Source organism: Montipora capricornis, chromosome 12 (genome assembly GCF_036669925.1).
Source record: "Montipora capricornis isolate CH-2021 chromosome 12, ASM3666992v2, whole genome shotgun sequence".
Lineage (NCBI taxonomy): Eukaryota > Metazoa > Cnidaria > Anthozoa > Scleractinia > Acroporidae > Montipora > Montipora capricornis.
Window position 1 is genome coordinate 17,098,434 of NC_090894.1, and position 25,906 is coordinate 17,124,339.

Here is a 25,906-nt window from a genome sequence, read left to right on the forward strand (position 1 = left end):
TGCACGGCAAGCATGACTGCTGGGAATGAAAAACAAACCAATCAGAAATTAAATTTAGTATTTCCCGCGCATTTCAATATTTCGCGGAATATTTGTTGTCCATACATGTTCTTAAGAAGTTGAAAGATTCAATTTTTTGCCTGATATTACTTCAAAAAATGACTCTTCTCAGTTCAATTTGGCAACGCCAGCTTGTACCAAGTCATTTAAGAAAAGGTGAAAAAAAATTATCGCAAAATTCCCGAATGTGTTGACTAGAATGTGTGAACTCAGTGATCACTGACATTTCTTTCACGTCGTTCAGCTTTTCCTGTCGATTTTGCCCTGGAATCGTTTTGCTGTCACAAGGAAGATGAACACTTTGTGCAAAGAAGAGAGGTATACACCTGGCATGGTTTGTAAGCCTGAAATCGGTATTTTCAATGCCTTATTCTCTAAATAGCTGGCGTCTCTTGGTCGATGTGCTCTAACTGTAATTCGATGTTTCTTCCAGTACGACGTCCCCCCATTCGCTTGCCGATTTAACAAGAGTAAGTTATCAAGTTTTTTCGACATTGCAAGACCCTGAATTCATCCGTCTACAATAAAACGCGTGTTATTGTTGTGTTTTTATTTCAAGCCGCTCAAGGAGGTCACATGTTGGGAATAGCCGATGAAGACGGTTGGGTGCAAATACTTGATACAAGAAAAAAAGGAAGTCGGTCGATTGTCAAAGGTATTTTGTACTACACACTGAATTTAATTTATTTTCTGTTAGGAAAGACTTGGGACCCGTTAAAGACTTTTGCCCGAGCCTGATGCTCAAGCATCACCCTGAACAAACACTTATACTGTGCCCAGGCATAATTTTGAGAACTGTGTCAGAGAGCTAAGGCAGTGCTTGTAATCAGACGCCAATTCCAGGCACAGACAGTTGGTCTGGTTTCTCGGTGGCACAGGCCACTAAGAGTATGAAATTTGGGTGAAGTAAACAAATATAAAGAGATTGGGGGTTACTTCCCTAACGGAGATGTGCTGCTTGATGGGGTCTCATTTTCATGACTGGATTGACGACAATGGGGTTGCATTTTCAACAGAGTTCCCAACAGAGTTACTAGAACGGGGTCACAACTTGAAGGGATTTTTGGGGTAAGTCCAAAGCGGCCGAAACCGGCCAGACTTAGTATTTTACTCTGTCTAACGCCAGACGATTTTACTCGTCAATGGGGAACCCCTGGGAGTCAATGGGTTAAAAAGGGAAGGATTTGCTGTAAAAAAAAGTTGTTACAAAAAGAACTGTAGCACTGTTGATTCAATATTTACTAGTTGCATTACACTCTGTTTTGAAATTACAATTAAAAGGCTTTATGTAAGCTTTATGCATAAACAGAAAGTGACTAAGTTGGGGTCGCTAAAATGACATTTACCCAAAAGTGACTACGATGGGGTCTATAATCGGCCATATCCAGCCAAAATTTGACCCAAGTACCCCCCCCCCCCCACCCCCTGAACAATATTATTATTTTGTGTGTGAGCTGCCTCAACAAACCCACGATCACCAGCACTTCATCTTTTACGGGGTCTGTATGGACCTTGTGTTGTTCTGCCTAAGTCACACTGGTTACATTATTTTTGGTTGCAGAATGGAATGCACATGAAAATGCTGTCTTCGATCTTGCCTGGATGGAGGGGGAACAGATGCTGGTAAGACAATTAGTTTGTCAAGCAGCGCAGTTACTGCAGCGATAGGAGAGTAATTGCCTCGTAATGAGCCCAGATCAGGCAAATTTGGTGATTCTGTTCTCTGCTCTGTGAGATTCTGGTCATCTTCTCTCCCCTGCAAATCACTGTTCCTGCTTTTACAGTGTCCCAAGTTATGTACCTGTGCTAAGTACTGTAGATTTTGACAACCAAACAAATTTAAATATGGTATACAGATAAGTAAAAATGATAATTCTTGCTTTTTGACTGGTGCCATAGGTAACAGCATCTGGAGATCAGACACTCAGGCTTTGGGACATCAATCACGACGATTGTTTAACCCTATTCAAAGGACACAGCTGCAGTGTTAAATCTGTTGACTTCAGGAATGCCGACAAGTGTAAGTCAACAGGCCACAGCTTTCTCAATGAGGCTAGGGTCACAGGATGTGGGAAAGGTTTTTCAGTGAGAAACTATTTATCTCGCACCTGGTTCCACCTGGTTCACCATGGTCAGAGATTATTATTACCCATTGACCTTGAGAGCTATATTACAACTTTGCTTGCTAGAGCAAGCAGCTGTAATAATTACCATTGTTTTAAAAATTATAGTTGAGTGGCTTGCTGCGACAAAACTTGATGGTAATTTCTAATGGGAGTTACAATGTATCTACATTGTACTTTTGACAGCCCTGCAGGATTTTCCATAATTTCCTGTTTTCAAGGCACTTCCTGCTATGGTTTGAAGTTATTTAAAATATCTTGTTTTCTTAGTCGTGTTTGCAACTGGTGCAAGAGATGGGAATGTGATGGTATGGGATATAAGATGTAATCGTCGCTCTGGTCACTTTAATGAACCTGTCAACATCATATCCAATGCACATGCTGAAAAGGCACCTAGAGCCCCTCAAACAATGAAGAAGAAAACAAGAAGATCCTCGTCTACAAAATCTGTCTTGGTAAGATAGTAAAATTATTCAAAAAGTAAACTTAGCCTTGATTGACATTACAATAATAATAGTAACACCAGTAATAGTGAAATTGTCCAATAAAACTAATTTAGGCCAATACATTAATTAACAATTATTCGTCGAAGGCAAAGTGATTATCGGTGAATATTCACCAAGACGAAGTCACGGTGAGTATTCACCGATAATCACTGAGCGAAATCACAGCGCGAAATCATACTTACAGTGGCAAAACGACTACTGGCAGCCATTTTGTCCGTCGAGGTGATTATCGGCTGATAATCCGAGATAGCGAGCCAATGAGAGCGCGTGATTTTGTATAATCACCTGTGTATTTATACTAAAGAATAATAATATTACTCTTTAAAAAATTATTTAAAAAATTTAAGTTTCTTCTAAACAGGAAGACGCACTATAAAAAGACGTGTTGCCTTAGGCACATGTAGATAGTGCACACAGCAAAAGCCCTGTCCCCACAAGTTTAAATTTTAGAAAGTATAATTTTCATACACTACATGTACATGCAGTACACCCACCAAGCGTCATGGGAGCACAAAAGAGGCAGAGGCAGTGTGGCCCAGTGGTTAGGACAGTTGCCTTGAGATCCGGAGATCCCAGGTTCAAGACCCGCTCTGACCACTCGTTCAATTTGATCCTGGTAGTCCCTGGTTCAACTTCCCAGCTGCACTTGTAAATAGCCAACTGGTTTGCCTCCGGCCAGTTGGGATTCTTAAGAGTTGTTATTGTTCTGTTCCGTCGTTTTGTTGTGTTTCATTGGCCCTGAAGCCCCTTTGGGGAGCGGTCAATTAAGTATGTATTGTATTATATTGTACAAAACCAAGTGACCGCTTGCAATAATTATTTGAGATGGTCTTGTTTATGCCAGGACATTTTGCAGGTTCCTTTGCAAGTGCTCAAGCTGCCATAAATATGGGATTTATAACGCAGGCACATAACTTTAGTCTAGCTTTCTTTTTGACCACCTTGATTTTATAGTTCAAATATAACAACAACACTACTCTTTACAGTTGGTAGGTCGCTGTTACATTTGTTTTAATTTCTTCAAAGTATTTTTATTGAGCCTAAATGAGGATTGTTCAGTAGAGTACTAAAACTAGCGTAGAAAAATCTACGCTAAAAAAAGTAATATTTTAACATCTGTGGTGTCTATGTAAAAATGGAGACTACAAGAATCCTGTAGCTCTCCATGACTGTGAGAGATTGTGATTGTTAGTAAGAATTAGATCTATTGCAAAGTACATGGTGGGGCCATTAACTTGTTCACTTCCATAAATTTTGTTCCTAGACCACTGGGCAACAGAGTGTTACGTCAGTTCTTTTTCAAGGAGGTGAAAAGCTGATATCATCAGGAGCAATGGATGGTCAAATCAAAATATGGGACCTACGAAAAACCTACACAAACCTTAAACAAGATCCTGTACCATTCCATGTCTTTCCATATCCTGGACAAGGAATGAGAAAACATGGTAATGTCCCTTGATACTGTACTCACCTAACCTATTTTAAAGAATAATCTTTGTTAACAAGAATGTAAATCTATCCACATAGTGACTGTATGTACTAAAGATGATTCACCATATTGCAGAGGAAAAAGTGAAAGTCTCTTGCTACTTACAGTAACTATTCCTTGAGATTGGTAAATTTGTTTAATAATGTAAAAAACTGTATTCTATTCCTTCTTAACCCATTGAAGTGAGCAAAGTTGGAAAATGCCAAGATATGTCAGGTACACTTTGTCAGGTTTACGTTCATGACATCCAGGTTTTTGTTTTTGTAGGTTTTTCATCTCTTGTCTTGGATTCCACTCATTCATGTCTATTTGCAAGCTGCACTAATGATAACATCTACAAGTACAGCTGTACTGCGCTTGGACAGGAGCCTCTAGGCATTTTCTATGGTCATTTAAATTCCACATTCTATGTTAAGGCAGCCCTGAGCCCTGACGACCAGTACCTTATCAGCGGATCCAGTGACAGCAACACATATATCTGGAGAGTGACAGACGATTCTGCAGCACCTATTCTAATGACAGGGCACCTTGGAGAAGTGACAAGTGTGGCATGGTGTCCATCTGATCAGGGAAAGGTGGGCACTAAAGCTGTAGATAAAGATTACAGTTACTGTGAACTGTCCATATAGGTTTAGTGTTCCTCCCCTTTATTGTATCCTGTGTATTCCAAGAGTATTTGACCATATTGGTCAAGAAGCTTTCCACAAACCAAATAGCAAACTAACTTAACTGGTGCGTTTTATAACCTTCAGACATTTGGGGGTAGTAACTAATTATAACTGGTTCCAATTTTATCACTGAAATCCAATGTGGAAGATACCGGTAAATTGTATTTTAATGTAACAGTACTATATTGTTAAAACTGATTCACACATCCCAGTTGCCTGGATGAAACCTAGAGAAGACAATAATAAATAATTATCGGGTCTGTAAATTTATTAATGAAAATGTTATTTTCGTACTTTGTAAATTTGAAGAGTTTCAAAACTCAAAGATTCAAACAAAATATCCAAAATAGTCTTCATTTTCTCTGAATTTTCTTAACACATAGGTACATATATTTTTAATACTTTTAGGTTGTGACTTGTTCAGATGACAACAGCTTTAGAATATGGTATGTACATCATCCATGTACACAGTTTCCTGACTATTTTAAGCTGAATCTGTTTGACCCTATTCTACAATAAAAGCTAACACAGCGGGCTTAAAATTTTCCCATTTCAACAAGTTTTACAGTACTGTTCTGTTCGTGATTCAAAATGCATTACATTACAATATGTTTTCAAAGGACTACATGAGCAGGTTGTTTCTTTTTTTTAAAGGAGAGTTGACCTTCGAGTCAGCGGGGATGAAAAATCAAACTTTGTTGGTGGGAGCTGTAGATTAAAATTATCAGATTCCTGCAAACCAATAGATGGTGAGTGAATTAAGAAAGAAATATGATAATAGAGAATAACCTCTTACTAACCAAGCAAGAGGGCTGTACTGGGGAATATTAGCCCGAGGTCGTGGCAGTACGGACCGAGTGTAGGAGGGTCCGTACAAAAACGACCTCGGGCTCATATTCCCAAGTGAGATTAGTAAGTTGTTTATCATATGGCATTGTTTCTTTGAGCAATCAGACACTTCTCTGCTTGGTAAATGTGTAATCTTCATCTTCCATCAGCGAACTTTGAACAGTAACCTTTTACATGTAAAACTAAATTTCACTTGCTATAATTGTACTGTTAACGTTAAACTGCTCTTTTTAAAAACTTTTTGTGCTTTGCTCAACTTGAATTTCCTGGGAGAGAGGGGGAGAAAAAATGGAAACAGACCATCTCCATGGTAATAATGGACTGTAAAATCCTGATGATGGACCACGACCATCGAAATGGACCATTTCTGTACTTTTTCTCTCTCCAAGCTGGGAAACTCAAGTGGAGCAAAATACAAGAAGTTTTTAAAAAGCGGTAAGTAGGGAGTTTAAGAACAACGACGGCTACGACAACAACAACACCAAAAAGTAGTAATATTATTGGGTGAAAGAACCAAAATGACTGTGCTGCATGTGCGGCAATTTTTTTTTTAATTTCTCTCCCACACTTGTCAAAACTACTATGTGAAATGATCAAATTTAAGGACAACATGGACAAACTACAGTGAATCTTTCAGTCTCATTCTTTACTTCAAATCCAGTTATAGGACACTTCATCCATACTGTATAATATAAACAAGATGGAATAATCATGAAATACTTAGAATAGCTCAAACTTACCTTAAACTCCCTATTTTTTTATTACAACAGTACAATATTGTAGCAAGCAGACTTGAGTTCTTCATGTAAAAGGTTACCTTTCAAAGTTTGCTGATGGAAGACAAAGATTACTAACATTCACCAAGTGGACAAGTGTCTAATCGCTCAAAGAAACGATGCCATGTAATAAACAACTTGCTAACCTCACTTGCTCGGGTCCATATTGGGGAATATTGGCCCCTGGTCATTCTTGTCCTTGGGTTCATATTCTCCAGTACAGCCCTCCTGCTTGGTTAGAGAGGGGTTATTATTATTATTGTTATTCATTCAAAATATTTCCCCGTTTCTGATTGGTTAAAACCACAAGCATAATTCACCATAACCAGCTGCTGTTCACCAAATTTGGAAAGAAACTTCGTCATATTGAATCAATGACGTCAAAAGTGCAGGCCGCTGCAAATTATTGAACCGTTGACCGAAAAATGGCTTCGAGTAGGTTTAAAAGTATGAGTGAAGAAAATACTTTGAATGAATAATAAAGCTATTATTGAATTCAGCTTTCGTAGAATATGAAGAATTCTGCAGATCTCGGAGGATGTTATCCACCTTGGCCTTCGGCCTTGGTGGATAACACCCTCCTCGACCTGCAGAATTCTTCATATCCTACTAAGCCTCATTCAATAACTGCTTATTATTATTATTATTGTTATTATTATTATTATTATGATGATGAAATTCATAGAATAATTATTATAATTATATCTCTAAGATAGTACGCGTGCTGTGATTGACTAAATTGGCGAGGCCATATTCTACAGTACAGACTGCTGTACAGCCTGCTAAATTTAAAATTTTGATAAAACATTATCTAGCAAGTTTTTCATGTCGTTTTTGTTACATAAACTTGTAAAACTGTTTGAATCTTGCAAGCAACTATTTCAAAACAGCCAAGAAGATTTAATTTTTCAGATTTTGACATGGCAATCTTTGTGGCAGTTGAACCTTGAATTCACCTAGTTTCCTTCCCTGTGCACCGGATTAACCTCAGAGATATAATAAATATCTTACTAACCTTGTTTTCTCGGGCTATACTGTAAATTACAGATCCTTGTTTTTTTTCTTGTTGATTTATGGCCCAAGCACTTTACACCTGGGCCATAAATCAATGGGAAAAAACTCGGTTTGTAACTTACAGTATGGACCTTGAACTTGGTTAGTAAGAGGTATTTATTATTCTAACTTGAAGTTTACCACTTCTAGAATGACTGCCTTTTTAGCCTTATAAAATAAGGTGCTTATCACCTGAGTAGGAGATCGAGACTTCAACTTTCCATTGCACCAACACTAAAAGTCTTTTTACTAAGATAGTACTCTGGATGGCTGGTGAACCACATAATGTTCTGTGAGCACTTGTAAATTTTTAAATGAGCTGTATAAGACAGGTAAGCCTGGAATAAGGGACTTCTGCTGTTATCATTAGAATTATAACTAAAGAAATATTGATGTTACTAAATACTTCATATTTTTTTTCATAAACAGACAAAATAACTCTATCACGTCATCACAACAAACCACCCAACTCCAGTAACTTGTCTCCATCCCAAAGTTCAGTGTCCACAAATAATCTATGGAGCCCACCAATTAAGGTGATCACCAACCCAAGATTAAATCCGCTGTCCAGTCACATTTCCACAATTACAAGAAATCCTCAAAGTACCAACAGGACTTCTCCGAAGAGGCAAAACACTCTCATAGCATCTCCACTTGTTCCCGAATCTCCCATCTTGAAAACAGGTATTTGGTGTTACAACTTGGGAAAACTTTACCAAGTGTAGTTCATGTCATTCATTTTTTTTTAATGTTAACACTATTATTGATGAACAAAACTTTTTCCTTATATTGTTTTTGTCAGTTGGTGAGTCAAGGCAAGTCTGTCTCAACAAAAGTAATCGCTCCCTACCAGCAGGATCATCAGTTAGCACACCTCTCTCTCCTAAAAGTTCAGTTACTCAGGCTATACATACATCCCCCAGGATATCAACTGTTCCAAAGTTTGAAAGTCCAACCCAATTAATGACATCCTGGTTAAGAACAAATTCAAGAAAACGGACACACAGTGATAGAAATGACACAACAGATAACCTTCATCCAGGAAAAGTTTCTGGGTTGATGACAGAAGGAACAAATGATAAAATCCTCACTGACCGCCAAGAAGAAAACAGAACACAAACACAGTCATGCGTTGCACGGTTGCATACAATGCAAATACTTGAAAAGACAGAAACCAATTCCACCGAACAAAAGAGCCCAGCTACATCCCCATCAAGAAAACGAATTTGCACTGATGATCCATTAAATCTGACACCAAGCAAGAGCCAAACAGGAGAATTAAGTCCTGGAAAAGAAAATAATCTTGGGAAAAACAAGATAGGGCAGAATGACTGTGAAAAAACGACACAAGCAACACCTGACCAAACTAAAATCCTAACAGTGAAATCCAGATGTCAGGTTCCCACTCAAACAAAATCCAAAAACTGGTTTATTGAGTGGAGTTCCAACTTTAGAGCAAAACAAAGAGACAAGGGTATTCCTGAGTCCCTAAATGGAACAAATGACATCAGAGATGGTTTATCTTCTACTGCGGAGCATGGTGCAGATGCTTTCTTTGCAGAGTAAAAAATAGGTATCGTCGCCCAATGGAAGTTGGAAGTTCTTAATGTGGGGAAAGAATTATAATGTATGCATTTATCAGCAATGTAGCACAGCAAGGAGAGCATTTTTTCATTTTCAAATCATTTTTATTCTTCAATTAAACGATACTACAAATTGCAAGTTGGCATTTAGAAATTCTATCACCCAACAAGTATTATTATTTGCTGCTGCAATGAGAAATCCTCTGGAACAGTCACAGATACTATCCTACCAGGCCTTCCACCATCCCATGCAGACGGTTTTAGGCCATTTTCCAGTTTTAGATAAACTTGTGTTTCGTATGGCATTCTTTCAGAGCATGTGATTGGCTATTTACAACACAATTAGTCAGTGCTGATTGGTTTATTTAAATCGAGGGCAAATGGCTGGTGAACGAAAGTGGTTTTTGATTTAAGCAGACATTCGTGGGAAAGGAACTAGTGACGAAGCCCCAAGAACATCTGCATGGGAGGCTAGGATCCTACAGTGATGGTCCAAATTCAATCTACATTACGAATACTACATGTAAGACATCACTATCATAACCTTATGGTTACATTCCACAGCTTGGTCTTGTTTTTGGTACAAAAAGCCTTCTAATCATGTCTATAATAAACCAATGTGTTGAGTGTAGGTGTCCTGCATCAATCAATATACTACTACAGAGGTACAATGAGAAATGACTACAAAATTAACAATAATAGATTAAACTCAAGTTGAGCTTCACTCAGTTTTCTCTTACATAAAGACACAGCAGTACTTAATAAATATCCAAATAAATTATTATGGAGTAATCTTTGGACTAAACAGTCATTTTTATGAGAATCACATCCATTATTTTCCACCTTATCTCTTTTAAAAATTAATAACCAACATTCTGCACTAAGTAACATTTGTTTCTTAAAGCAATAATACCATTGGAAAGGAAAGCACTTTCATTAAGTGTGAAAAAATGACTTTTTCTTCTAGTTGACGGTGCGGTTGGTAAGAGAACAGTCCCAGGTTAGAGACCTTTGTCCATACCTTTGGGTATAAAATTTCCAGTATTCTAAATTAATGATAGTAGATTTTATTTAGAGGTAAAGAATGCACTGTTAATTATTACTGTCTACAATTTGGCCAATTACAACAGATAAAGGAAATAAACTGTACTTTAGACCAAGCATGCAGGAAAATGAAGTCTTACAACTAGCCCTCCTAATTCCCTGTGGAAGAATTAACAACTAAACATAATTTAAAGGCCGGTTATTTAAACCAAGTCTAACTTAGACTGCCGTTTATCAAGTTCACAAATATTTTTCTTCTCTGCTCATGCCTTCTCGACACTACGTTTGACACTGGACATCCTTTACACACTAGAATTGGCCAACATGAAAATGACTTGGGACTCAATTTTGTTAAGCACTGGCTAAACTTCGTTTAAATAACCGGTACTAAGTGTTACACAGCAATGTTGCATACTGCAGCTGCATGTGTATGCTTGCCACATGGATAATGTCAGACTTCTACAACACCTGAAGATTTCCTTTCCAGCTTAAAATCATTGTTTTTGAGTGAAACAGCCTCAATGTTGTTAACATCGGAAAAAGTTCTGTGGTTGTTTATAAGCACAAGTCCAACTTGAAGGAAGAAAGCATCATAATAAACAGCTCACATAATACATCGAATTTTGTCCAAGAAACAAATTCAATTCATTCTTTAGGCAGGTTGTCTATGGGAAGCTGGAAATTAAAAATATAATAATTATTATAATAATAATAAATTATTATTATTACAGTTTTTGCACTTCAGTTTGGGAGTGATTAATAGTGATCCCTAAAATTAACGACAAAGCAAAAATTATTAATCATATTTCTTTAAATTGCTTCAATTCAAAAATGGACTGATAGAGGGGTCTGCATGAAGTTCCTTTTCATGCTTAGGGTTAAGATCAGAGTTCACACCAAGACGTCAAGGAGCCTCTTAAAACACTAATAATAATTAAAATGTCTTAATTTTGCTTTTATCAAACATTTCAGAAACATGTTAGCAAATAACACTATAGACCATGGCAACATGACTTACATCTACTTCAATGCCAGGAGCTTCAAACTTGAAAATTCTGGAGTAGAAGTAAAACTCTCCATCCAAAGAGAATTTGATGTTTTCTGCTTTCCGAAAGCCATGTTGTTCACCTTTGCAGAAAAGATAATTCCTTCAGTACTTTCCAGAGTAAAAATTTGTCTTTTATTTGGTTTGGAAACACAAGTTTTCTCTTAAACGAGCATGGTGACCCATATTTTTTGTTGCATGATTTTGGTGTAAAAATTATCCCCTTTAAATAAAATAAATTAAAAACAATTTATCGCAAGGAAAAAACAGATATACGGTAGCTAAAAACGTAACCAAAGCCCGTTACCCAGGGGTTTAAATTATGATCTTGAAAACAACGTCTCGGGGAAACGTTTTGAGTCAACATTGTTTTAAGTTGAGTGATTAAATTCCCATAAACTATACAAGACGGTGTTCCATATGCTCTAGACTTTCTACTTCAAGTGTTACTTTAAAAACTCTCTTGTTTAGCTACCACAAAATGTACCCTAAGTCGATGAAATAACGCATGTGATTAGTATCAGAACCGGGCATCAATAGGGTAAGATTGGCCCATCATATCTCTTAAGCACGGTGACTTATCTTTTTTATTGTAGTTCTCAAAACAGGGATTAGTAGGGAACATTCAGGGAAAGTTTCAAGAAAATCGTTCAACAACGTTTTTCTGAGGGAAAGTTTCGAGCAAATCGTTCAACAACTTTTTTTTCTGAGGAATCATCTTACCTATAATGATGCTTATTTTTGATACAAATGGTTGACAAATTTTGTCTTTCATTGCAAGAGGTTTGTGATAATGATATGGCATTAGGACAGCACAATGTCAATAGAAATGTTTTTCCTGTGCACTGTGCTGGGCAAAACATCTTAAAAACAGAACACCAATAAATTGTTGGCTGTTTGACGGCACAATTTGCACATAATTTTATCTAATAAGCAAATAAGGTTAGAATAAAAAGACCAAAGAAAAACCAGGCCCCAGTTAAAACGGTGGATGGCGATATCTGACAGATAAATCACTATCCATCGTTTGAACAACTGGAGCCAGAATGCTTTTAATTCACTAAACCATAAGGTTTTGCTCTCATTACCTTCAAATTCCTTATATGCCACAGGATTGCCTTTTTCCTTAACTGCCTTGTAAATCATTTGTGCTTGGTTTGGTGGAACAACCTAAGAAGTATATGTCGCATTTGTAAGATTCAGTGACATGGAATGTTTTAAAGAAGACGCCTTCAAGTACATGCAGTGTTGAGGACCAGAATCCAATTGGACCTAATTAACTAATGCACTCATTCTCAGGAGTGACGTTATTCAATCAGATCCAATCAAGGCTTTGTCGTTACTGAAATCTTTACATTTATTTATAAAGCCTAAGAGTCTGGACATAATTTAAACCATTCGGAGTCTCGTCTAGTCTAACTTGAAGGCTTGGAAATAAAACTATATTGAATGAATTGTGTTGTTGTTTTTCTTTATAACATTACTGACCACTGGGAATTTTGGTCCATTCTAGAATGACTTTCCGTCATTGTTTTAGATATCATGACACCAGGTACATGTACTATCAAAATCCTGACAAAAATGAGCTAACTGCAAACTTTACATTTGAGGCATATTATCCATGCTACTTGCTGCCTAATCCTAGATAATAATTTATTGGTTGTAGCGTACATGTATTGATTACCACTAATACTACATTAACAAGGACATGTATCATGATTTTAGTGGATCCATACTCGATCGACTATTTATAACATTTTAATAACACAACTTGCAACCTACAGTACAACACTGCCATGGCCGCTACAATTTGCTCTACCACATGTCCTTTAATTCATGCTAATATATTACAATGATCACCTTATGTGAAAGTACTGTTACCAAGAAGAAGTAGAATAATCTTTGTGTTACAATATAACATAATTGTTCAGTGAATAAAGGACATTACATAAAAAGCAATGGAAGAGTGTGCGTCTCTTCACTTATGAATACACCACATTGGTCTTTATGAACAAATGGGATTTTCACACATTAAACCCTTACCTTATCTTCACTTCCCTGAAAGATGCACAATGCGCTGCTCACAAGGTCAACACGGTTGATTGGTGACCTTGCTACGTACACTTTCTCATCCTCAGGGTAAAGGCCAATCAATGTGTCAAGGTAACGGCTCTCAAATTTATGAGTGTCAGCAGCCAAGGCCACAAGGTCACTTACGCCATAGAAACTTGTTGCAGCACTGAATACACTGTGATATGTTATAGCAGCTAAAGCAGCAAAGCCACCAGCAGAACCACCATCGATTGCTAATTTAGCAGGGTCTGCTTTTCCTTGGTCAGCCATGGCCCGTGCGCCAGTGCAACAGTCATCTATGTCCAAAATCCCCCATCTGTTGTAAATTTTTTTAAAAAAGACAGAGAAGGTCAATCCCATATTAACTGGGTGCCGTTGCAATTGGCTTAGCCAACCAACAAATCAATACAGTTTGATTGAAGTGTTAACTGAATTGACACTGGGACACTGCAAATAAAATATAAAGAGTAACCTTCATATTGCTTTTGGGGGCAGTGGTGAGAGCACTCGCCTCCCACCAATGTAGCCAGGGTTCAATTCCCAGACTTGGTGTCATATGTGGGTTGAGTTTGTATGTGGCTAAATGTAATTTAGGCTAAGTTAAAATCAAGCGAATGCTGGTCAGCGGTGGTCAGGGAATCATGCGCATTGAGGTGACATACGGGTTTCTCAAATCGCACATGCTGGTCATTTCAAGCAGCAAGCGTTCAGTTGTTCCGCTTTTTCAGTCTTTCTGTCGTCTTCGCAGTTATGACCGACCAACAACAGCTTAGCAGCCGCTCTGTCTTCTTTCGATGCTCCCTCAGCGCCTGTCTCCAGTACGAACACAAGCGGGACATCTTCATTCGTGTCTTTGCAGTCCAGCGAGTCTGTTGTTGTTTCCTCGCCACTGGTGAGCGTTCCGGCTTCGGCAAATCCACTTCCGACGGCCTCAACTGCTGTTCTTTCGCCTGATCTAGGGTCACTCATTAATCAGGCTGTTCAGGCGGCTGTTCAGGCTTCGCAAAGGCAACCAGTACCAGCAACTGCTGGTCCCGTCTTCTGTCCTGGCGCCAGTTTGTCATCTGCATTGCTGGGCGGTTTAGCTTCGACGTTTTTCGCCGCTGGAACGGGCTTTCAGCCTTCCCTTTCAAGCTCGTCGACCTCTGGTAGGCTCACTCCTCTTGTCGTCCCTACTTTTGTATCTACTTTTAACGCGCCGGTCCCGGCAATCGTTTCTTCTTCGGGGCAGGCTTTAAGTGGCGTTTCTGCTCAATTACCGCCATCCATTGCACCGCTGTCTATCGTGAACTCGTTGGCGGATCAGCCGTTCGTCATGGGCCCGGGCTACTCTCCCGTTCCTGCCAAGCTCGTTACACAAATCCGTGGCGGAAAATTCGTTGACTTGTCAGAACTTTTAGCGGCGAATTTGATCAGCTCAGAGACCGAGCCTCAGTTAATGCTTGATGGGCGTTTGGTTTTATCAGCTCCCCCGAAGAAACCTTGTCGGCGTACCAAGGATATCACCACTTGGACAGAAGCCTTCACGGTGTACTCGCTTGTCCTAACGTCGTTTTTTTCCTCATCGTTGGAAAGCTTTAACCTTGTACAAGTTATTAATCTTGCGGATTTCTCGCCAGTTTAGCGGATGGGTTTGGGTTGCTTACGACAAAGCCTTTTGCGTACATGCTGCGGTGACTCGGTTGGCCCATTGGTCCACCATGCACGCACAGCTCTTCACTTTTCACGCTGGCGGTGCTTCCCCTCGCAGCTCCAACCTCGGCACATCGCCAGATTCCTCTGAACCAGTGGGTTCCAGCTCATCGAGAATCCCTTGTATGTCCTGGAACAAGGGAAGGTGCACCGCTCCTTACACGATTTGCCGCTATTATCATCGTTGCAGCACATGTGGCAGCGCCCATCGTTCCGTATCATGCAGTTCAACACCAGACCGTAAGCAGGAGAGTTCTGTCAGGCGCAGATCTCGGTCTCCGGCATTTAGTGCCTCAGCTGGCCAAAAAGCATGGCGTCAGTAATGGTTGGCTCCAAGGCGATTTACCCTTCTCAGAACTTTAGAACATGTTTGGGAGCACTTCCGTCATTATGTAGTTAGTCGTTTGTTTTTGTAGGTTTTTCTCGGGCCTTAGTCGTGGCCTTTCGTTTCTTTCTAGTTCATGTCTGTTTTTGCATTGAGTTTTCACCTTATGGCAGGCAGACTTCTTTATACTGCATGCTCTATTGATTGTTCAGTTTTATTATTAGGATTGTCACTGTTTTCTTTGCTTGCCCCTGTTGTGCTCTGGGCTAAACATTTCTCCACCGTTGCTGTGTTGCTGCCCTTAGTTCAGGGGGGGGGGGCGTTGGGGGGGAATTACCATCTCTCATTCTGTTTCCTTCCAGTCTCCAACCCCTTGCCCCCGGTGTCCGTGGTTAGCCCTCTAAAGCCTGACGTGTTCGCTGCCAAGTTGTCCCAACATCCGGACCAACATCTAGTCGCCTTTGCCTTGGACGGCCTCAGGAATGGCTTTCGCCTGGGATTTCAGCATTCCAAGAAATTGAAAAATCAGCTAAGTCAAACAAGGCCTCTGCTAATCAACACTCCGAGGTCATTGACCGCTACTTGGCTAACAAGGTCTCCCTTGGGAGGGTTGCAGGACCTTTTTCCTCGCCACCTTTCCCTCATTTGCACGTTAGCAGCTTTGGAGTTATCCCCAAAAAGGGTCAACCAGGCAAGTGGAGGCTCATAGTGGACCTGTCATCCCCCGGTGGGCTAAGTGTTAATGATGGTATTGATCCTGACGAGTTTACCATGCAATACATCACAGTTGATCAGATCATTCGTATGATCTCAAGCTATGGCTTAGGTGCCCTGATTGCTAAATTCGATGTCGAGGCAGCATACCGCAACATAGCTGTCCATCCATCCGATCGATATCTCCTGGGTATGAGATGGCACTATTATGTTGATTTAGCGTTACCATTTGGCCTCCACTCTGCTCTATATATTTTCAATTCAGTGGATGACATGTTGGAGTGGATTCTCCTATATACACACAATGTTTCTGCGCTCTTACATAATTTAGACGATTTTATTACTGCAGGACCGCCGGATACTAACCAATGTGCTGAGAACTTAGCCACTTCCATAGCTGTTTGCCGCTCCTTAGGACTTCCACTCCACCCGGATAAGTGCATAATGGCCCATCCACACGTTTAGTTGTTTTGGGCATTGAGTTAGACTCAGTGGCTCAGGTGGCCTGTCTCCCCTCGGACAACCTCAGCAGAACCGTCGCTGGTGTACCCGGCACGAACTAAATGTAAAAGTCCCTCATAGGCCACTTACATCATGCCGCCAAGGTCGTGTGGCCCGGTTGTACCTTCCTGCGTCGTATGATCAATCTGCTCCAGTGTTTTCGTAAACGGGACCACCCGATCCACCTGAATTCTGAATTTCATCTGGATCTTCATTGGTGGCTTCAGTTTTTGTCCTCTTGGCATGGCATCTATTTTTGGTTGTTTCCCAGCATGTCGGCCTTCCCTGATCTCGAAGTTACATCAGACGCATCCGGTTCCCTTGGCTTTGGAGCCTACTTCAATGGGGAGTGGTTCAGCGGCGCATGAATTTCTTCTCAAGCCTCTCACTCTATCGCCTATAAAGAGTTGTTCCCGATCGTCATTGCTGCTCATGTTTGGGGGCCTCACTTCGCCAGGCACCATGTTCTGTTTCACACCGACAACGAGGCTGTGGTTTATATCCTTAACTCTAGAACATCCAGGATCCCTGTGTTAATGCGCCTGCTTTGCCATCTTCTCGCCTCAGCGGCGCGTTTCAATTTCTCCTTTGCCTCTCAACATGTTCCCGGGGTTCATAATTGCATTGCTGACGCTTTGTCCCGCGTTCTTTGGCAGGAGTTCCGGGGGTTAGCACCCCAGGCTCAGTTGCTTCCAGTGTCCATTCCGCCTCATCTCCTGGAAGAATTGATCGGCTCTCATTAGAGCAGCAGTGCCAGTTCCTGTTAGCCCATGGTTTGGCCGACTCCACTCAGAGATCTTACGCATCTGGCCAGAGGAAGTTTGTCAACTTCTGTGCGCAATTGGGCAAGTTGCATCCCAGTGGCTCCCCGTGCCCCACCGATGAATGGACGTTGTGCCTCTTTGCCACTTTTCTGGCTGGATCAGTTCAGCACTCTTTGATCAAAGTTTACCTTTCAGCGGTTCGTGCTCTGCATATCGAAGAAGGCTTCCCAGACCCTCTGGTCAACTGTCTTCGTTTGCAGCGGGTTCTTCGAGGAATCAAACGGACCCAAGTTTCCCCTGAAGCTCAGCGCCTTCCAATTACGGATCACATTTTGATGATCATCTTTAGGTCTTTACATTTATCTAGTTTTGACCACTGCATGTTTTGGGCTGCCTGCAACCTAGCATATTTCGGCTTCCTCCAATCTGCTGAATTTACTGTTCCTAATTTGACTAGTTTCACCCCAGCACTCCACTTAAGTGGAGTTTAAAACTATTTCAGTCCCCTATCAGACATAATAAACAATTATTGGATGAGGTTGAGCATGATATCATGAATTATCAAAACCGAGGTCTGTGTTATCTGCTGAAGCCGAAGGCTGAGGCAGATAACACAGACATGAGGTTTTGATAATTCATGATATCATGCCAAAACCGAATTCAATAATTGTTTTATTATTCATTTTACACATAATTCATCCTCAGAAACAGATGCGAAGTGTTGAGCCATTTTGTTTCTGAGGAGAACACTCCAAGGGGCTTAGTAACCAGGCAGACGTTGAACTTGACATGATAAATGTAATATTAAATTTTGCAGCAGATATTACATTTATCATGTCAAGTTCACAAGCTATTGTGAATAGACCATATTCGTATTCTCGGTATTGGACTGGAACTAGCTTGCAATGGAGGCTAATGCGGGGGAATCTTTTCAAATGCGAATACTATTTAATATATTCCCCCACATTAGCCACCATTGCAAGCTAGTTCCAGTCCAATACCAAAAATACGAATATGGTCTATTGATTGAATGCTCTCGACCAATCAGATTTTTCATAGTGAGTCTGATGTATAATAATAGTACTTATAAGATTGACCATAGCCATTTATTGTTTGTGTGGTGTACAGCTAAATTGTGGACTTGTTTACAATGGAAGCAGAATAACAAAATTAATGTGTTCTGACAAAACCATTCATGCATCACATTTTTAGTGGTTACAACCAAAGGGTTAACTTAACGGACTGAGTTTCTCATTATTTGAAAGAAACAGAAAATTGAAAGCACTTACTTGTTTTTGAGAGCATTTCTGTAAATCGTGCCATAACCCGTGCTACCTCTGTAGTTGATATCAAGAAGTGCAAATCCTCTGGAGGTGAAAAACTGCTTTTTGAGGTTCAAGGTTGGTGAGGATGCCGAAGTAGGACCACCATGAACGTTAACCAGGAGAGGAGGGTACTGCTCTTCAGGGCCTTTATACAGCTTGTTCTAAATATTCAGTGTGTAAATAATTACACTAAATGAAGACAAACAAGTGCCATTTAACAGTAGACAGAAGTGAACTGGATGTTTCCTGATGAGTATGATTTACAATTCATTGTGTACACTGTTGTGAATGAGTTTTGTTACATAATTTTTTACATGCACTACATCATAAATTTGGATGGACAAAATAATATTATATCAAGTTACAGAGCACTTGGGAAGTTTAGACAGCACTCATTTAGCTGGAAATGCTCATGATTGTGCTCTCTAAACTTCCCTTGTATCATACAAACAAGTTGTTAGAAGTGAATGAGCTACCTGGGGTGGATAATAATAGCCATAAGCTTTCTCGTCATAGGTTGTGCTCCACGAAACTTCTTCAGGACTACTGTAATATGCAGGATCGAAATCATCACTGTGGGAAGTTCTTATCACAGATGTCCTCCCAGTCTTGACATCAAGTTTTATCAGTTTAGTAAATATCTTTGGGCTGCCAGCTAACAAGTAAGCATATTTTCCATTGGGTGTGTAATTTATCTTACTGAAATACTTGAACTCTGTGTCCAATTGAATCACTTGTGGTTCTCCAGATGGTTTCAGGCATGCAATAGCCTGTTTGCAAAAAAAAGAAAAAAACCAAACCACCATCTTTCAATCTGCCATCAATTTTTAAGTAATACAATGGTAATATATTTTGACATAAAAAATTAGCACAGATAATTGACCTGGACAGATAATACTTATCAAGTCAAGTTAATTTACACACTAATCAAAGAAATAAAGTTAAGATAACTAACATTAAGAAGAGAAACAAATATATAGAGAGAGAATCAGGATGGCTTAGCAGTTTTCAAACGTGCCTTCCACCTCTGTGACCCAGTTCCAACCCTTTCCTCAGGTATGAGGTCATAGTGGGCTGAGTTTCAGTTGATTTCAATCTGACTCTGAGAGTTTTTCTCTGGGTATTCTAGTTTTCCTCCCTCATCAAAATCCATTCTCATTCAAACACTCATTCAAGCAGATGCCCTCGATAGGGATAACCTATGGTATCCTTCCCTTTCATTGAATTGAATGAATAAAGTTGTTATTATTATTATTATTATTATTATTATTACTATTATTATTATTATTATTATTATTATTATCATCATCATTTCTTGAATTAACCAACTGTATAGTTTTGTCCCACTCCTATAAATAAATTTCAAATATACTAAATATATCCGCAATCTAGAATACAAGAAAGGTCATCACCATATAGTAGGCCTAGTTGCCTCCCCCACACATCCCACTTGTTGAAAGATGTTCAAAAAACTCAGATGAAAAAAATATATAATATTATTAGTATTATTATTATTATTCATAGACAAAGACTTACTAAGATACACATACATACATACATATGTGCACAGTGACAAACATAGCCAGAGCTCTTGTATTGGTCACTGTCCCATTTGAATAATGAAAAAGCCCAAAGGTCTGTACACATCTTCCTCTAGTCGAAATCAAATTATTATTGGAAAGCTCATCTTCCTCTAGTCTAAATCAAATTATTATTAATTGCTCAAGACATACCGAGCCACAAATGACCAGTACTTCACCATTACCAGTTGGATTGCAAGTATACGGACTCTCTCCAAACACCCAGGTAGGTCCACCAATCTCTTTTTCAATAGGCCACAAATTGGTTTCTTTATCACCATCCAGTTGATACAGGTTCCACCAGTTGGTCTTATCATGGATATACATTAGCTTATCATCTGGTGACCACTTTGGAAGCATAACACAAATACCACCATCCCCTATTGGTGCTATCTAGTGGAACAACACATAACAAAACTGAAATTTACAAAACAATACTTTTAATCTTTTGGGAAACTGATGATGACCTGTTGGCCCTGTCTTACAATAATTCAATGTTTGTAAACTGTGTGAAGTGCTAAAATACCCACACACCGATCACAAAGACAAGGGGATTGGTCCCAGCTATAGTCATCTGTCCTCTGTGGCATGATTAGCATGATATTGACTACCTCGTAACAATATGACATTTTGAATGTATGTTAAGTACCGGTAAAATACTCTAATCTCTACTTAGTTGCCAAACTTTAATAAATTAAGTGCCACTTACCTTCCTAACAGTTCCATCTCTTAGGGACTGTCCATTGTCAGAAAGCTCTCCCACCCATAATTCTGTACAATCCCATGGCTGCAAAAAAAGCAGTGATCAAAATTGGCAAACTTACATTGTCTAAGGTTGACTGAGGTTTTTGCTACACATAAACATGCTGACAAAATCATTATTTGGATTGAAATTTGAAAAATCAGATAAATTCACCCTTTTACTCCTGAGGAATTCCCCAATGAAAAGCAAAATTGCATGCCATTATAGTAAAACCTGTAAGTACAGTTCTTATGGGAAAGATAGGATTAAAGGGGCTAGTTTCTAAAGAAACTATGGGCTGAGATCTTATTCTACAGGTGATCATTACAAGGTCAGGTGTTCTACGAATTACTTAACCCTTTCACTCCCAAGAGTGCCCCCAACAGTGCCACTTATAGATTTTACTCTGTCTAACGCCAGACGATTTTACTCGTCGATGGGGAACCCCACGGGGGTGAAAGGGTTAACAACAGCTAGATTCACTCAAAACTATGTCCCCATTAACCCTTTCACTCCCAAGAGTGCCACTTACAGATTTTACTCTGTCTAACGCCAGACGATTTTACTCGTCAATGGGGAACCCCACAGGGGTGAAAGGGTTAAAAGAGACTCTGGGAGCTGGGCTATTTAACCCATTGACTCCTGGGGGTTCCCTGTTGACGAGTAAAATCGTCTGGGGTTAGACAGAGTAATATACTCTGGCATTATACTGAGTAAAATACTAAGTATAGCTGGTTTAGGCCAGTTTAGTGGTGAAAGGGTTAAATTAAATTTTGTCGACAATCATGCCAGTCACATTGAAAGTGCATGAGGCACTGAATTTCACCAGGTAAAGGAAAGGAAGTGCCAGAACTTGGACTTGCCTTTGCAATTCACGCTAAGGAAGGTGTATAGAACAATGGGACACAAGGTCTTCTACATGGTATCTAACACAATATCTAGCACTATAGCCGATTTCATCAGCTAAGAGTTGATTTTGAGGAGGGACGAAAAGCAGAGTGCACTGGAAAACTCTCAAGTCAGGTTGAGATAATTTGACTGAAACTCTGGCAAAGGTGGCAAGGGAAGTGGAGAGGAAATGGCTACAATGCCCGCCTGACTGTCCTAACGGGCATAAAGCAAAGCATCACTCCCACTGGCAAATTTGATTCTGACCATGTTTGGATGGTTCCATTGGACCCATGCCAAAGTGCCTCCTTGTGAAACTCTTGGTGTGGAATAAAAGTTTGCTCCTGTCACCTGTGGATAGATAAGATTAGATTGGATTAAAGGTGTAAAGCTACTAATTAACCATCCTAGGGCATATTATTTGGATGTTTTGATTATCTTCAATGCAAGTTAGTGACCCGAGTCAATTTTTGAAGAGCCCAAAATTAATTAATTAATTTAAAAGTGAGGATGAATCACCTTGTGATAAGTTAGGCACCCGGTCGGGCTACTCGCTCAGAAATTTGGTCGTCCACGCTCACAAATAAGGCGCCCCAGGCGACCGGGCAACCTTTAGACAGCAGCCTTGATCTTGGGAACTTAGCAGAGTCCCAAGCTATATATAAATTGATTGGAATTCAAAATCAAATTGCCAGTTACAGAGAGTTCTAAAATTATGTTCATTGTGTTGTTTGTGGTGAATGCACGTATATGCAAGGACTAACGTCTTTGCATCAGTGTTGTTTGGCCTATCTTGTTAGTTTCTCAGCAAGTCTGGATGATAATTAATTTGACTGTATTTGTTTCCATGGAGTGATGAAAACACAATCAGAGGTACGCGGTTATGTCCATAATAAAACTGGTGTTTTAGAACCTCTGTATGAACAAATAGACAAGCCCACATGTTAAAGATGAAATCTCCAGATGAAAAAGACATAATTACTTAATTATAAGTTACTCACAAGTACATGTTGTTCTTTGTTCTTGCGATTGATTGATACCAGTGTGTTTTGGGCCTCTTCTGCTCCTTGACTAATCACTTCATGATCTTCCCTCACACATACTATAATGTGCTTCTTGAATAATACGCTATCTGCATACCTCCAATCTTTATTTTCAGGTGTAATGGGGATTATTTTAGACACTCCTTTCTTCAGCTTTTGACAGTACATCCTCTGGTCTTTGAAGTTTGAAAAATAGATGCGATACTTGTTGACAATAAATGCACCTCCTCCATATTCATGTACACGAGTTCGGCAATTGAAGTCCTCAGGTGTTAAACTCTGAATTTCTTGCTGTCCATCGGTCAAAGAGCACACAACGTATCTTCCACCTTCCTCAGGCCGCATCTCAGACCAGAAAACTTTGTCTGAATGATAAAATACACAATTTAATTTAAAGGTAAAAAAGTACTTTATATGATATGCATATCAAAAAGACACTGTTCGAATGATAGTTGTTGGGTTTAAGGGTAATACTTTGTTCCCAATTAATGATCATTTTAAGTTTTATCAATCAAATTTCACATTCTTGCGCTATTAATGTTATGCACAATATTATTGAAGACGCAGTATTGGTGGGAGGAACGAGGTTGAGGATAAATTGTTGTCCAGTACCCGATTGCCACCTGCCACTGTGAGGCCAGTCACTAGGGCTATGCTAGTGTCAGCAAGTGGCATACTGGCTAGGAACAGGGCACAGCTGCCCTGAGCAGCAAGTACCCATGCCAAGCTCCTAGAAGGTTGGGCCAGCAAGGGGAACTGGATGTGTCACAGTTTCTCACCCAGGCAAGGGCAACCCATGCATCATTTCATTGTGGGGCTGAAGGGTTGGTGCCATCAGCACTTCTGGAATGGAATCCTCCCAAACTGAGGCTACTAAGAGCTGTTTAGATGAAACAGAGATACCCCAACCAGGATGGTGCAACTGTAGCATGCTCTTACAAGCCTCAGGCAGGGTACTTCTAAGAGGACTATCTTCTTAGAGCATTGCAACAATATCAATAACATAGGCTAATGGCAAAGCCTGGCAAGTAAAGTTCAGGTATGTGGCAAATAAATTGACAAACATGGATGTTCCCTGTCTCTTGATCTCTTGATTTACGTTAATTGTTGATTTCCGTTTACCGTGTCCCCAATTAGTGTTCCAGGGCTAGAACGAGGAGAATGAAGATATACCATAAATTTTTTCCATCCATACCTGAGGAGGGGATATGGTGAGGCACTGGCAGTTTAAAATTAGGGACAGTGCCTACTATTGTTATTGTGCATACGTTTGCACATCTACAGATAAACGGGTTTCCTATCGGTTGTGTTTACCAATGCACTGATATTTTTGCACGGTTTAAAGCCGGGTTTTGCTAATTTAAGCAGGCCCGCGGCCCATGACCCGCTACAGCACAGCAGCCCGAAAGTCCCAAGGCCCGTGACGGCCCAAAGGCCCGGTGGCCCAGTCCTGATTTTCACAGTTTTTTTGTCCAGCGGTAAATCTACGCGAATGCACAGATCTACATCAAATTTGGGCGTGCAAAATGGACGACGGTTAGTTTGAATTCGTTTACCATTTAATCATTTGAATCCTTGTTTCTGTTTGTTGCATGTTTTTCAGATAAAAACGTTCATTCATTCTCTGTTCATTCATCTCTTTACAGAAACCGATAGCACAATAGAGGACTCTCATTATCGAACAACGTAAGTTATTTTCAAACCATACTTTGAAAGTGAAAATACCATAAGTAATGAGATATGTGAAATGCAAATCTTTTTTTTTTTTGGAGAGTTTCAGAGTTACACAAATAAAGCATGTAAACGCAAATCTACCGTGATTTCTACCTGTTGCCTGCCATTGCACAGAATTACCGTAAGATCATCTGATTACAAAGTGAAAATGTGATTGCCTGATAAACTGACAAACGCAATTCAGGGACAAATCGCAGTTTACATATCTCATTATTTAGGTTATGAAATTTTCAATCTCAAACTGTGGTTTGAAAATAACTTATATCATTTGAGAATGGACTTCCTCTCTATCGGGTTCTGTAAACAGACGAATAAACAGAGAGTGACATCGTTTTTCACTTAGCAACATGCAATGAAAGAAAGGATCAAAAAGGATTTAAATGATTATTTACATGGTAAAACGAATTCAAACTCGCCGTCGTCCATTTTGCACGCTTAAACCCGATGCAGATCTGTACGTGCACGTGGATTTACCGCTGGACAAAAAAACTGTGGAAAATCAGGACTGGTCCTCCGGCCGCTGGGCCGTAGCAGACCGAGGGACGCGGGCCACTGGGCCACAGGCCTGCTTTTAGCGAAACCCGTTTAAAGGCGTGCGGAGAAAGCAGAACTTAGCAAGTGCTCTTGGTATCCAAAAAGAAAACTGGGGTACTCCCTTGGGAAAAATAAGAGAAAAAAGAAAAGAAAGAAAAATGCCAAACCCCTTCCCTCAATCCCACAACACACTACCATTTACTACCTAATTAACAAGAATTTATTAACGTGTAAACACTGGAAAAAAAAAGAAAGGAAAAAACTAATCATAAGCTAACCCTAAAACTAATTAATTAAACCCTAATTAAGCAGCTAAAGTTAAGTCATTCTTCAAAGTACTATTTACAATTTATACAAAGTTCAGTTCACCATCATCCCTCGTGCTTTCTCCAGGTTCTTGTCACTTCAACCGGCGCGGCTAATCCTGCAACCTCTTACAGCAAACCAACGAACGTCGTTCTTCTGTCTGTCCTCAAAACTTTTACTTTTATCACCGAACTTTTCCTCACAAAGCTTTCACCATCTTGGCCACCGCCGACAAAGGAGTTTGGTCTGGGAGTACAGCGGTCGGTTCCCACCAATAACTCTTGGCAGTGTTCTTTTTTTTTTTCCCCTTTCTTAACACGTTTGCTTACCCACTTTGGCTTCTCTCCGGTCTTCCTTAGCTTCTCCTTCTATAATTTTGCTCTTTCTCCTCGTCCATCTTCTTCTCGACTGACTTTTCCAACTGGCCGCCAAACGCCTACGTCTTTTACACATATATAGCTTTACTAATTGATTCAAATTACGACATAC

General features: G+C 39.8%; 2 protein-coding genes across 2 annotated transcripts in view; one reads left to right on the forward strand and one right to left on the reverse strand.

Moving 5' to 3' along the window:
* The first annotated feature begins 90 nt into the window (after nt 1–90).
* On the forward strand, nt 91–9,738 carry LOC138026005 (denticleless protein homolog). Its single transcript, XM_068873171.1, has 13 exons — nt 91–216; nt 305–378; nt 494–530; nt 620–715; nt 1,622–1,683; nt 1,960–2,080; nt 2,454–2,638; nt 3,954–4,134; nt 4,446–4,753; nt 5,255–5,292; nt 5,501–5,595; nt 7,954–8,208; nt 8,327–9,738. The coding sequence occupies exons 1-13, from the start codon at nt 159–161 to the stop codon at nt 9,088–9,090; spliced, it is 2,274 nt and encodes a 757-aa protein (XP_068729272.1). The 5' UTR covers nt 91–158; the 3' UTR covers nt 9,091–9,738.
* The window catches only part of LOC138026006 (dipeptidyl-peptidase 5-like), a 21,176-nt gene continuing 4,460 nt past the window's right edge, over nt 9,191–25,906 (reverse strand). Inside the window, exons 2-11 of the mRNA XM_068873172.1 lie at nt 22,802–23,208; nt 22,068–22,151; nt 20,880–20,957; nt 20,324–20,563; nt 19,067–19,360; nt 18,555–18,751; nt 13,240–13,585; nt 12,285–12,366; nt 11,170–11,279; nt 9,191–10,826 (exon numbers count right to left, since the gene is read on the reverse strand). Coding sequence (XP_068729273.1) covers nt 10,797–10,826; nt 11,170–11,279; nt 12,285–12,366; nt 13,240–13,585; nt 18,555–18,751; nt 19,067–19,360; nt 20,324–20,563; nt 20,880–20,957; nt 22,068–22,151; nt 22,802–23,208 — 1,868 coding nt within the window. The 3' untranslated portion in view covers nt 9,191–10,796. The remainder of the gene's footprint in view (nt 10,827–11,169; nt 11,280–12,284; nt 12,367–13,239; nt 13,586–18,554; nt 18,752–19,066; nt 19,361–20,323; nt 20,564–20,879; nt 20,958–22,067; nt 22,152–22,801; nt 23,209–25,906) is intronic.